The following is a 14664-nucleotide window of genomic DNA, read 5'->3' as shown; positions in this document are numbered from 1 at the left end:
TGTGTTATGTGTATACTTACGAGTTAAAATAAATAAATAAATAAATAAATAAATAAATTACTCGGAAATACACTTATTTTTTTTAGATTTACCAGACACATAAGGTGTATTTTCACAAAGTATCGGTATCGGATCAGTATTGCCGATACCAGCCTGAATTTTCCTCAGTATCGGATTGGAAAGGAAATCGGTGGTATCGAACATCACTAGTGGTGATAGGGCCCAACCACTGAGATATCTTTTCAGGGGGTCTAGAATTCCTGGCGACGCCCCTGATGACAAATGATATGATGTACTTTCAATAATAAATTACTTCTAAACCACAGCATTCATTTGAAAATAAAGTTATAAACGTCTTAAGGTGACAAGAGGAATATAAGGAACCCTCTAAGTATAAAATAGAAGGAAAAAATTAAGTAAAGAAGGAATTAAGTATCTGGAAAAATAGTTCTTGACATTTTGAACGGATGTCTCGCAGTGGCGGAGCCAGACAGTTTTGACTTGGGTGGCCAAACTGGGGCACTGACTGTTGAAGGGGTGGCCAGGCGTGGAAAACAAACTTAAGAGCTTACCCCAAACCTAAGAGGGTTACTTCCAATAATCACATCTACTTTAAATTCTTTTATAAAATAATTAAAAAAATATTACATTTTTGTAGATGTCTAATGTTGGCATTAAAAATGTAATGGTACAGAGTATCAACATTTAAATCTGCTGAACTGAACTCTTTAAGGACTCAAAATGAGGATGATTGGCCAAAGTCAAAGCATCAACAAAAATAATATTCAAATGCAAAGAAACTAGTTTCTCTGCAGCTTGTTGAAACACAACAACACAATAGCTGGTTTCAATATAAGTAATGCCTCTGACATGTCAAATAGCCAATCATGTTTAAGAATTTCAGGGTGGCCACAAGCGGCAACCTCCGGTCTAAAAATATGAGTCAATGCGGAAGTGTTAAAAGCTGCAGTTCATCGAGGATCCGCTTGAGGCTGGCTCCGGAAGTACCGGAAGTCACATACACATGTATGGGAAAAAGACGATCTTTGCAGCATTAATAAACATGTTTACAGCCTGGTACAAAAGATGAGTGTAGTCTGAATAGCTAATTTCTCGACGTCCTCTCACTGTGAGGGGGGTGAATTTTTTTCTAATTCGGCAATTTCGAAGATATTGAGATTACCAGTCTTCCAATGAGAGGCACAGCTGCCTGTGGGAACACTGCAGCTGTTGGCTAGGAGGCTCAAAGCCCGCCTCTTTACTGGCTCGACAGAAGCAATATGGCTGCTGCTGCCGATTGGTCTCAAAACAGCTCTTCAGAAACAGATGGGTGACGTCACGGATACTACGTCCATATTTTTTACAGTCTATTGTAGTCTTGTTTTAATTTTGCTGAGTGAGTGCACTATATAGTCAACTACATTTAATTCACTATATAGTGAGTAGGGAGTAGGGAATGAGTGAGTGATTTCGGACACAGCCTATGGGTGGCCACAGGGGTGGCCAATCAGTTTTCAGAGGTGGCCAGGGCCACCCCTGGCTCCGCCACTGATGTCTCGCTCACATACTCAAACACAGGCGGGCCGCCGCCGGTCCACGCTGTTCCCAAATCAAACACACCCCTCTTCAGATTGAGCAACACTTAATAAGTTAGCTTAGTTTGTAAGGGTAGCAGACACCGGCAAACCGTGTTTGCATGACAATGGGTTAAAAAAAGATTCATGGTGATAGCGTCGTTTATGATACAAGTCAAAGCTCCAGCAGCTGTCAGAATTCATTCAAATGGTTTCACCATGTCTGCCAGAAAGGTAAGAAAAACTAGCTAGCAAAGTTAAGCTAACGCACAGCTGCAGGCTAGTTAGCTTTGTCAACCCATGTCACTCATCCCACCCACAGCTGAGTTTACACAGTCTACAGACACACAGGCTATGGTCAGATCAACTAAGTAGAGTTTCTGTATTATCTTTATGTACCAGTGTTTGTTATTGTAGCTTGTTAACAGAGTGAACCCCGGTTAATAATGTTGAACACCATGAGAATCAGCATTAAACCAGTTACTTCCTTTGTGAATGTAAAACCTTATGTATTATAATCTTTCAAACGCGCACGTGTTCTAACTTTACAGCGTAAAAGAAACTCCAAGGATACACAGTGTGTCTTCTTCCCGGATAATGTGGAGAACAGTTTCTCCAAAGCAGCAAGAGAGCCATCATCACTTTCATGCGTGTCCTCTGCAAAGAGCTGGGAGAAGTGTGGAGACAGCTTTCTGGAGTCTCCAGTGATCAAGGTTGATATATTTTTATGAGTTGCATCATGGCCGGTTCAACACTCACATTCCTATATTCACTCTGATCCACTGTTACTCTCGTGCCCTTACATTGTTTTATGGTGTTGATACTTGTTTTGTTGCAGAACCTAAAATCATCAGGAAGGAAACTGTCACACATAAGAAAACTGACGCAGTCCGCCACTTTGGGTAATTTGTTGTTTGATCCAACTTCTATAAAACAAATATTGTGCAATAATGTAATGTATAGCCTCATTTTATTACATGTAGTGATCCAATCCACATGCTAGTTTGATCAAATGTAAAAAGCATTTTCATATTAATGAATAACACACACACAGATCGGTGTGTGCAGGCTAAGGTGATTCTTGAGCCTGGTGGGACAGCTCAGGGTGTTGTAACCCTTTTCTGTCCATGAAATGTCAATCAATCGGAAGACGTACTAGGGGCTGCCCTTAACCATAAAGACAGAGGATTTGAGATTAGCTATGATTGGTCCTTTATAACGGGAACAAGGGGAATAATAACATTGGTTGATACAAAGGCATTGGAAAACGCAGAGATTTCGCAATATTCTCCAATTACTCCACATACGATGAGTACCAATTGGCATTATGACCTTTTCTCCAAACCCAGCAGAAAAAAAAGTAACGTTATTAACACCATTCCTACCAACATCAGCTTTAAGTGTGAGTGAGATAGATATCAAACCCTGGTATGCATAAACTGGCCATGCAGCATAAAAGGTAATCCAAAAAAGGGAATATATAAGTAATCTTGATAATTTGTCCTTTATTGACTCACTTACTTACATTTTTATCTTAAAGCACTTTTTCAAAAGGGGTGACGTCTCATTGAAATTGAGGACCTCTTAAAGAGCATCCTCGCTCAAACATGCATTAACAACAAGATCGAAGAAACAAACATTGACATTGAAAAATGTACAAAAGGATTTGTTTAAACCAGCTGAGGCCAACAATAAAAAGATATCCTACTTGAAACTGTGATCAGATACTTTCAGATTTAAAGATGGACTTGCCATCTTATACCTGCACACTTTATTCTATTCTTAATTTAGACCATGATTTGTTTTTAATTAGGACAGTGTAAAGGAAACATTAGGAGCTTAGCCCATGGTAATGTTGAGAGAGAGAGAGAGAGAGAGAGTTATTATAAGACATAATGTTCTCATTTGCTTCTGTGTTTTCCCAGTGCAGACAAGTGCTGTTCACTGCAAAGAGGATGCAGTGAACATTGCATGGAGCTCCAGTGACAGTGAGCAGTCTGATGATGACACCCAAGAGCAGCAACAACGTCCTAAGAGACCACTAAGACCCAAATCTCTTAGTCAGTCTTACACCAGAGCGCTGCACGCACTCATCTCTGAGAAAGGTAAAGTTAGTCTGTTGTAACTAGCTGAGTCAGGACTTGGGAATATTATTCTGTTGTAACTCTATTGTCAGGTTTTTAAAAGTAGATCTTATTTAAGTCTCTTATTCTTCAAGGATTATAAGCCTTCTGGCCAACTTTGTGTGATAATTCAACCTCAACATGTCAGAAAAATCACAAATTTAATTTCTTGCAGTAAGTCCTATGAGAAGTTTAGTTTTAGTTTAATGTCTTAATATCAAGTATAAACAGCGACGACTATTTGTGGCGTGGCTCAGTAACTGCATGTAGTCATTGTCAGTTGTCATTGTGTGGTTGTCATTCAACCACACCTGCAACTGCACCAGACCAAGAAAGAGCTACTTAGAGTTTCCTGTTAAACAAGGAAGTATTGTGTAAATACATTTCTTTTTGGGGTCTTTAAGTTGGCCAGTATGGTGATGTTCAGACAGAGCCACATCTCTCTCTTCAGTTGATTTTGGTCTTTTAGCTAAGCTAAGCCAACTGGCTGCAGGTTGTGGCTTCATATTTATGTAACAGGCATCTTACAGTGGTGTTTGTGTGTGTGTGTGATAAATGAATACAGTAAATACTTTACTTTAGACATAAATAACTATATTACTTATAACATTTGAAGCTGCTCCGATATCCCAGGGTTCTCTGGCTATTATTTTCTCGATTTTTCTCAGTTGCCTGTACAACAATGCTATCTCCATTCGCTGAGTTCGTAATGATCCTGTAAATCTTACACGTATTTGTTGCTGATTTTGAGGGAATTCCTTGTCATTTCTTTCTTCAGATGACCTTCCTGTAATTGATACAGACAGTGAGCAGAATGAGTCTGAAGAAGATGTGGAAAAGGACAGTGGTCAACAAATCTCTGACTGTGAGTCAGCGCCCTTTGATGAAAAACCAGAAGATTTACCACAAGATAAACTGGAAAATGTGAGTGAACATATTCAGATTTTCTGTGCCCCCCCACAGACAGCAAAAGCTTAAAGCTTCAGGCACATATCGCATTGTACAATAGGTTGTGACTAGTTATGTCAGTGAGTTGTGTGAGGTCTTGTGAGGTCTACAGGGGTGGACCAGAACCCAGTTGCTATGTGCTCAAATGAACACTAGATGGGGCCACTCAACCTTATTAACACTGCATATCTAATTGAGTCCATAATATGTTTCTAATTAAGTGTTTAGTTGACTGTCAGTGCCCTCAGATTCCCTAGAAGTAGTGACTCAAGTATTTGTACTTTTCCTAGAGTCCTGTGTATAATAGTGCAAGGTAACACTCTAGACTGTGCTTTTCATCTGTATTGAGCCTGAGTTTCTTATACTTCATGAATGCACAGGTTTCAACATGATGCCAAATAATATTGTGGGTTTTTTTTATATGAAGTGTTAACTTCAGTGTTATTTTAGGTCTTTGGATTTGATTTGTGTCTTCAGCCTTTATTCCAGCAGGGGGAGCATTGCAGTCTTCCTCTCATGTCCTGAAAGAGCCTCACAGGCTCAACCAGTGCTGCACTGTGCACTCATGTTCCAAACAGTCAAAGTTCACAAGCTGAGGTAGCAATAAAACACTGAGTGAGTGTGCTGCCAATTATTCACTGATCCAAAGCACTTTTTAAAACACTTTGTAATGTGTGAGGATTAAGTGTAATGGTTTCTTTTATCCCCTCAAACTCAGATTTGTTGGGAATTAAATAGCTCTCAGTAGTATAATTTATGGAAATGAAAACAACAGAGCTGCAGCACAGTGTATAAGGACATCAATTAGATATTAGTGTTTTATGACATCATTTTTCAAGCCAGAATGACAAAAATGTATTGTGTCTAACATACCAAATGTAGAAAATAACATCTTTTAATGCGCTTAATCCCAGTAAATTGCCTGTTTTTGAGGTTTTGACTGTTTTTCCAGCCATTCATGGCAGCAGCTCGGGTTCTTGGGCTCAACTTTCTCTGAAATATTAGAAACAAAACAAGGACTAGAAATCAGAGTGCGTTCATCATAGAATCATTGACTGTTTTGTTTGCAAGAATATTCAGTAGATTTCTTAATTTGTAAAATGTCCACCAGGTAAACCAAGAGAAAAATGATTGTTAAAAGTCTTGTTTTGTAAGTTAAAACTTAAAGACTTTTAGTTTCATAAGATATAAAACAGAGAGGCTGTAAGCAGCTATATCTACCATTACATGAACAATTCATTTAAAGATCCCACAATCAACGTAGCCATTGGTCAATAAATCCATGCAGCTCTTGATGACCATATTAATCTTGAAAATAATCTTCAAGTTTATACACAATGTCAATAATGCTCAACCTCTGTGTATCAAGATGCACCTACTGTGCTTGTCTTGAATGCATTTAACACAACAAATATGTTCCTTTGAGTTTGAGTCATTGGACAGCTGCACGCTGAATAGACTCTGATTGCACTCTCTCCTTCTAAGAAGCTGTTCAGGATCAGTGTTTGTTAAAGGCAGGGCTGGCATGGAGAGAATGTACAAGGAGTGGTGGTGAAGGTGTTGTGCTCAGGTTCAAGACTGCACACACTGTTGTTTTGCAGCACACTTTTATAAAATGGGATTGATCAGTCAGAAGGGACCAAATTACTGGAATACCGCTCCTGTCCAGATAGCTGATGATGCAAATGTCCTTAAAGAAGAAGGCGTTGGTTTATGACAGTTAACATAGTATAATCTGAATCTTCCAGGGTCTATGCATCACTTTAGACACTTATTAAATGGTGCTACTCATCATGTGAAGCCCAAGGTGAACTGAATTAACTAGTGTCTTCTTGCAAGTTTGCAGGCTGTGTATGCAGAGGAAGCCTGTTGACAGATTATCATCACTCCCGCAGACCCAGCTACTTCCTCTTGTCACACTTTAATTTGCTGCTATCAGCTCTCTGGGGTCAAAGATCACTTAACAGGAGGCTTGTGGTCAAAAGCCAGATAGAACGACACACTCTTTGGGGTCCCAGTTTTCAAATATGGGCAACGAATCGTTGCGGTATTTTGGCTGACAGTTTGTTTTCTCATCACTCAGCATATTCAGTGACGGCAATAGCATTTGTCTATCTCGCCTTTAGTACAATCTGATATTTTAGTATGCACAAGTAAGTTTTGATTGAGTTAGAGCTGCAAAGTGGAACAACCTAATTTCTTTGCCTGGAAATCATACACTGCCAATTTTAAATCAAACCGGATCTAACAGGATACAGAGGAAGAGATCACAGTCCAAGTTGCAGTTTATTACTCCAGATAAATGTACGGCTGACTCATTGATGAATGTGTGCCCGATCTCTGTATTATCTTTCCAGTGCAGAAAGTATACAGGCGGAGCTGCGAGGGCAACTTAGCATTTCAAGGCCAAAGAGGATGGCCTCTTAGCAGATGCAGCCGGCTAACATCAAGGGTCAACAACCTCCCCCCCTCCCACCACATCAGGGCTGTAGCTCCATCAGGGCTGTGTCAACAGCGTGGAGCTATAAACCTCATTTTACTACTGTTTGTTCAGGAAAACATGCGAGTAGATGAGGCTGCACAGGGCTGTGTGTACTTACAATACTTTTAGTGCAGGGTGAAAACATTTTTGAGTGGCGGCCAAGAACATAGTGTTCCTTATTCTCTGTAGCTGGTTAGAGTGTGACGTTTGCTGGCAGCGCGCCTACCAGGGTCAAGTTGATTCAAATAAGAACGCACGTTGGCTGACAGAGCTTGGTATGTTGGTCGTGTCTGCACATGACAGGAACTCAGGTTTCTTGTGGATTTTTCCATGAGAGCTGATTCCCTCAGGTGAAGTGAGCAGTGAGACAGCAAAAAGGATTGTTGTGGTAGCATTTCATGGGAATTAATCAGCATGACAGAAAATCAGTGTACCATATCTATTTGGCACACTAAAGACTTTATTTTATTTTATTCAATGTTTAATGATTTGTCATTAATTCTTTGGAAGCTGACACCATTTGAAAATCTAACCCCCTCTGTTGTATAGCTGTACATAATCCATCATTTTACATTCATAAATGAAATGTTTAAAAAAATTAGGCCACTTTTTTTTTCGTAATTCACCAAAACGTATACATTTTCCCTATATGAAGGAGCTGGAGATTACAGGCTATATGTCCGACAGCGAGACTGTTCCCTTCACAGCGACCTCCAGCAGACTGGACTCTGAGAGCTTTCTTCTTCAGAGTGGTGAGGGCAGCAGAAGGTCAGTCAGTGACTGGGTCAGATCTGCTCAGGTGATGCTGCAGACGCCTCAGAAACCGCTTGTCAGGCAGTCCAAGACCCCTGAAGACTCTGCCAAAAAGAAAAAGAAATTACAAAGGTTTGAATGTCCTTCTTTTTCAAAGTCATGTTACAGTTGCCCAGAATTGTGTTTAACACCAGCACTCCAATGTTCCGTTAATCATCTGTTCCCATCTTTTCATTCCACTACATGGCAGTTACTATGTGACTTGGCACATTCAGAAATAACTATTGTATTTCATCTGAATCGCACTGTTCTTCATACTGTGTATGATTTTTTTAAATAACCTGGTGCAATTTTTCTGTGCAATAACTTAGATTATCTATTTATCACATAGAAATGTACATACATAGTGTGTATACATCTGTAATAGTTGCCATATTTTATTTTATTCTATTCGATTCTATTCTATTTTATTTTATTCTATTCTATTCTATTTTATTCTATTCTATTCTATTCTATTCTATTCTATTTTATTCTATTTTATTCTATTCTATTTTACCTTTATCATTGCTATTATTATTGTTATTATATTTTTTAACTATGTTAGTACATTGTTGTATTCCCCTGTCCCGTGTTGTAAGCTGCTGTTACAAAAGAATTTCCCCCAATGGGTGACCAATAAAGTATACCTTATCTTATCTTAATTCACCATCGTTCATACAGAGTAAACAACTATTTTTTAAAACGTCAATTAGGCACTTATTCCCACCTCACATTGCTGTATATTTCAAGATTGTTGCCTCACAAAGGAGCAAGAAAAGTAACGCTAAGTATAGTCTGCTGGCAGATGACATCCAAACTTTGGCGGCAATGTTTCCACAGCAACATTGATGATAAAAGGGACACCTGGTGTCACGATGTGGGTGCTAAATGTCGTTGCCATCTCCAAGGCCTCAAAATCTGACAGATGGCTATCTGTTGTCTTCGACAGCTTGATTCATCAGATAATCTCCTGTTTGACATAAAACACCTATGCTATGGTTGAAGCTGTGTGAGTTATCACGTACACTCATCAGTTGTTTGTTGACTGTTTTTGTTTGTTTGTGTGTTTGTTGCACAGTGGGGGTTTTGCTGAGAGACTGAATCGACTCCAGAGCAGACAGAGGTCAGCCATTAGCTTCTGGAGACACCAGTCCACCTCTGTCAGTTCAACAGCAACAGGTAATCGACCATGTGATCCACAATACACCTTCACCTCTCTCTCACTTTTCACATTTAATGATGAACTTTGATTTGTGAGTGGGATGGAGACAGTGTCTTTTTTTGTTGCTGTATGTGACAGCGTAAAGAGGCCATGCAGAGGAAGTGCTGGCTGAAGGTTGATCACTGTGCCCCTGAACTGTGAACTCAGTATGTAGGTGACAGGAAACTGCTTGCTTAGGTCTTTCTTTCCTTTCCGTGGTGAACCAAACCACTCCTTTTCTTTCGTGAAGTACGTCCTTATAATAGGACACAAACAGTGCCTTAAAAGTGACAGTTGATGGTGGAAAAAGTAAAGAAACCACTTGATGTAATTTAGAGTTTGTGGTCAGTCGATGGTTTGCTTTATGTAAGATGTTAAGAATTGAACAAAGGTTAAGCGTGAAGATTTATACCAGCCTACTCAATACTTTATTTTTGTGCATTGTACAAAAAACCCACTTTTTTTTATCAGTAGTTCCTGGCTCAAAATGAGGCTGAGGTGGTCCCTTCCTTACTGCGTACATTGACAATATATGTTCAACCAAACACTTTTAACTGGAAACAGATTTTAAGAATTCTAATAATAGTTTAATCGGAGAAAGGAAAATCTTACACCTGTGCTTGTTTTATTTACCAACAAATTGTTGCAATTAAATCAGTACAATAATATTGTTATAAAATTTTGTCAGGGAGGGGTTGGGTGTTTTCTCCCCCAGCAAATTTCAAATTTCATCACTTCTTGTATTTTTATGCACTATTTTGTCATGAAACTATCTTTATACTTTTAAAGGAAAACTTCTCACATTTGAAAAATAAATATCCAATATTTCCTGCATGGATGTCATATTTTCACATTATCTAAGAATGAAAGTGTCATCACATGTTGGTCTGATGATGCTCATTAAAGACAGAGATGTTCACTGCTTCTACCAAGCTGCACTCTCTTCCCTTACAAAATGACAAATGACCAGACCGTCACATAAAAGGGATTGCTGTCTATATTTTTATTACAGCTGGAAACTAGGGATGTACATTTTAAATATTTTACGTGATCGATTTTTGGAAATGTTAACAACCAATTATTGATTAATCAATTAAAAACCTATTATTTTTCTTATGTCAAAAACAATGCCAATTTTCCACAGCAACAAAATGCATATAACTGACGGTATTGAATACGGGTAACATGTTTAACACTGATTATCAACGATCAGGCTCATAAGAATATTCTCCACGTACATAGTCTTATAAAGTGAAGGCTCATAATACTAACAAAGTACTTTAGACTCATAGTGTCCAGTTTTCTGCCTACTTTTCCTAAACGTGTATTCAGTCAGGTGACAGCCAGGAGTGCAACCGGGTCATAATCAGTCCAGCTGCAGAAAAGCCCAGACGGCTCTGATGTTGCTGCTCAGCAAACATAGCATACTAACAATTCCCAACAGTCTGTAGGCTTTGTATCTAAAGGTGGAAATGTCCTGTTTAAAGTTGTAAACCTTTGTGTCAGTGTCGTTGTTGGCAGCAGTTGCGTATTGATCCTCTTTAAAAGCGCACGTGGAGACCTGATGCACAGCCACAGCCACCAGCTGAGGGTTGCCGCTGTGCGCAGCACCTTTAACAGCTGATTCACATCGAAACATGCTTTAAACTTAAAACACCTCATTGATAGCTGAGTGTAATATGAGACCACATGATGTTTGTTTCACGTGACGGAAAATTAAAACAAAAATGCGTGTTTCGAGTAATTTCTTAACAATCAATTAATCGCTAATCGATTAATTGTTTACATCCCTACTGGAAACACTTTTTTGTTTGTTGATGCACCATGAATGTTGGCCTTTTTCGATATCCTCCTCAGATCTGTAATACAGTTACTGAGACGTCAAGCTTTTGACATGACGAGACTGTAGCCTATAAGCCTACCACTGTTATGAACTCTTACCTTCGTCTCTCTCTGCCTCAGAGAATATCTCTTACTTTAATTTTATCCTTTTATTATCAACATGTGCTCTTCTACAATACCTGTGGATGTTAGAGCTTTTTAATGACACATTAACGCGCTGAAACCGAGACGTGGGGATGCTCAGTGTTAATTACATTAGCAACTACAGGTACCGTATTACAGAGAGACAGAGAGAGAGAAAGAGGCAGAGATAACCTGATGTACAAACTAATAGAATTGAATATGAGTGTAAGTACAGACTTGCGTATTTTATTTAAGTCATCAGACTCATATATTGGTGGGGACGTTCTCACCTGGAGGGAAAAAAGACATACTTACTCAGTGGAAAACATTTAACTTTTCTTCCTTTAACAAATGCACGGGACTGATTATGAAAAAACACTACCTCAATATCAACAAAACGGTGTAATGTTCGTCATGAAAACACCCATCAATGCTGACGAGGGCCTGAGGCAGTATGGAAATTAGGCTGAGGTGGCTGCCTCTCACTTGAAACTCTATTGCCACATGCCTGTTTATCTCTGTTGTAGTAATTTCAGTCTGTGTGATGTAAGTGCACTTACACTTGCAAGTGTATGAGGGCTTCACTGATTTCCTGACTTAAAGCTCTTCCTGAAACTTATCAGATCATCAGAGGTTAAAAGGAGGACTCTAGCACTATCTTAAAGTTGGGTTGTGGTTATTCTGATGATTTTGTGATCTGTGACGTAAATGCTCAGAGCACAAACAAAACACTTAACCTTCATGTTTGGGCGAATGCACGTTCAAACTTTGCAGCTCTCAAGCGATCCCTTTGAAAAGATTTACTCATAACATATTAAACCTTTCCCTCTGGCCACTTTAAGAGATCACTAACGTGTGCAAACACTGAACTGCACAGACTGTGTGCTCGCTCATGCCGAAGTTTTCACAATTCATTGCACTTAACACAGAAAATAAACGTGCAGCCAAGTTGCTCTTATTATCTGGGGTTTGATTTATAGCTTCAGGACATTGTCTTGATTTGCTCTCAGTAATTATCTCTGGTGACTTTATTGTTCAGGCCAAAAGCACAGTCAGCACCATGGTGAAATTCCAAACATTTGCACACTCACCCAGTGGGATTCACTGTATCTCATATCCAACTCAGCCTGAGTCAGAAAAGCCTTTACAGCCATGCAGTGCAAATCGTTCTGATTCTAAAGCTGAACTGCTCAAGTAATGCATAATGAGTCCCACAGAGAGCAAGAGTCCGTGAGAGTATCAGGACGATCTGTACACACACACACACACACACACACACACACACACACACACACACACACACACACACACACACACACACACACACACACACACACACACACACACACACACATACACATACACGGACAAACACTCAACATCTGTGTTGTTGTTTTTGCTCTGCTCTCCAGTGGACAGGCCTGGCAAGCTGGTGGTGGAGGTGCTGGAGGTTCAGGAGGAATGCAGCATGCAACTGGCCCTCTGTGAGCACCAGCAGGCCCCTGGAGAGAGCCACCCGCACAGTGACCCCATCCCTGAGGAGAGGGCTCGTGTGCTAGTGCTGTTCAACAGAGAGACTGCAGCACAGCTGATTCCTGCACCCGGAGATATCATCCACATATACCCACCATGGTGAGACCATGCAGTACGTTAAATGTGTTTCTTCATCTGGACGTTTTTACCTCACTGTGCACAATCAGAGTTTGACTCTGATTTTCAGCTTATGATGTAATGATTTAAAAGCAAAGTCCAGCACATGAAAGTAAAAGTGTCACCACTAACCTTTAGACCAATCATGAGTGATGCAGAAACTTGAAGCCTCACAAAGAGAATCAGGTTCTTAAAAGTCAATGCAAACGAGGCATACTGACAGCCAAAATACTACAGTTGTAAATATACATTAAATGTAAAATACTTCTTGATTGAGTTTCAATATTTTGGTCTTCTTTAATCATGACTAAATTAAATTATTTTGGGTTTAAGTGTAAAAATGTTCTCACAATAGTAAGCTGCAAAGCCCCAGATGTGAGGCACACACACAGGGCCGGGAGGACAGGAGGTGGGAGGTGGGGGCGTGTGTGTGTGTGTGTGTATGTGTGTGTATGTGTGTGTGTTTTAAGGATTGTTTTGGAGCTGGAGCGAGGCAGCAGTTGACTCCAGCTGTTGGGAGTTTGGGTTGAGTGTGCTCTGGAATATCCAAGCTGGCGGAAGAGCAGGGGCCTCCTCAGCGCTCCGACGTCACGAACAGCTCCAGGGAATGCTTCACATTCCTCTTCCTGGCAGTAGTTAGGTCATTTCCAGCAAGCCGGGGGAAAAAACTGAGCAAGATTATTTTCTGGAGCATTTGGGAGCAGAGAGAGGAGGGAGCCAAAGGGCTGAGATTGAAAACACATGGCGGTTGGAGAGTATCTCTGGCTTTAGCACCTCTCCTTCCCTGTTGTATTGTTTTTCAGAAATCACAAGATAGAGTAAAGCTTTCAGCAAACACACCCGTTTACTCTTTCAAAGAACTATTATTCATATTCACCGGCATCCTTAAATCCTCTGTTTGTTTAAATTACTCCATGAAGTTGCAGAATTTGCTCCACATTTAAAATCAATCCATTGTCATGCAATAAAAAGTCCCTAAATCTTTATAAAACAGTCATGACAAGTTTAATACACCCTAAAGAGTCATTCATTAATCCATCTTTGACAACTACAAGACAGCTCAAAGCCAAAAACCCGGAAATTCAGAGCATCATTCTGGTAAAATTCCTCTAGTCAGTTTCCGGTGTGACAGTCAAAGAGTTAACCACCCCCATAATTCCTGTAGTGAGTAGGTCGGCTCCTCCCACCTCCCACGCCGCGCTGTGAGTGGGCCGAGGCCTTAGCGGAAATACCTGCAGGGATTATTCACTGAGGAGCTGTGACGCCAGCAGCCCGGCCACTCCTTAACCGGCTACCTGTCTGATGATGACAGAGGCCCACTCACCTGTTCACAATGGGGTCATGCTTCCTGTACGGCTATTGAACCTGTTCTTTTGTACAGTATGTTCTGCTCTACTAGCAGAACAGTAAGGCTCATTGATTACTGATCCTAGCTTAGATCTTTGACTGATTAAAAAACGCTATCAGGATTAATCATAACATGAGCGCCGGAAATCAGTCAGTATTATGCATTGTTTATATTAACAGCTGTGAATGAAGTTCTCACATCATACAGTACTACTTCTTACTGAATAGACGCTTTATTATTTTACTTATGTAAATATAATCAGTAAAAAAACACAGTGTATGATACCCCACTTAAAGCACTGCATTTAAAATACAACCTAAAGTTTATATTAAAGCATTTGTAACAAAAACTATTCAGAGTTTCAGTAAGTACTCACGCAGAGCTGCCTTTGTCAGTGCTGTATTTAGAATTAAATGTACATCTGCATGTGTCAGAACTACAAAGTGGAGCACAATATTGAAATCGCAATGTAAAAAGAGAGAAGTAAAAAAAACATAGTATTACGATGTAACAGTGTATTCCATTAATTTATATTAGTTCCTCAACATTTTAACAACAGGTGTGGAAGCTTGTTGTCCATT

The 14664-nt window shown here is 39.8% G+C and overlaps 1 protein-coding gene across 1 annotated transcript in view; it reads left to right on the top strand.

Moving 5' to 3' along the window:
• The first annotated feature begins 1562 nt into the window (after positions 1-1562).
• spidr (scaffold protein involved in DNA repair) overlaps positions 1563-14664 on the top strand; it is a 39430-nt gene continuing 26328 nt past the window's right edge. The window contains exons 1-8 of the mRNA XM_034703230.1: positions 1563-1808; positions 2126-2287; positions 2413-2476; positions 3500-3679; positions 4476-4621; positions 7783-8012; positions 8998-9098; positions 12498-12717. Of these exons, the coding sequence (XP_034559121.1) occupies positions 1722-1808; positions 2126-2287; positions 2413-2476; positions 3500-3679; positions 4476-4621; positions 7783-8012; positions 8998-9098; positions 12498-12717 (1190 nt within the window). The 5' untranslated portion in view covers positions 1563-1721. The remainder of the gene's footprint in view (positions 1809-2125; positions 2288-2412; positions 2477-3499; positions 3680-4475; positions 4622-7782; positions 8013-8997; positions 9099-12497; positions 12718-14664) is intronic.

This window comes from Notolabrus celidotus, chromosome 15, assembly GCF_009762535.1.
Source record: "Notolabrus celidotus isolate fNotCel1 chromosome 15, fNotCel1.pri, whole genome shotgun sequence".
Taxonomy (NCBI): Eukaryota; Metazoa; Chordata; class Actinopteri; order Labriformes; family Labridae; genus Notolabrus; species Notolabrus celidotus.
The sequence above is the reverse complement of the archived record's forward strand: the minus strand, read 5'-3'. Positions and strand labels throughout refer to the sequence as shown.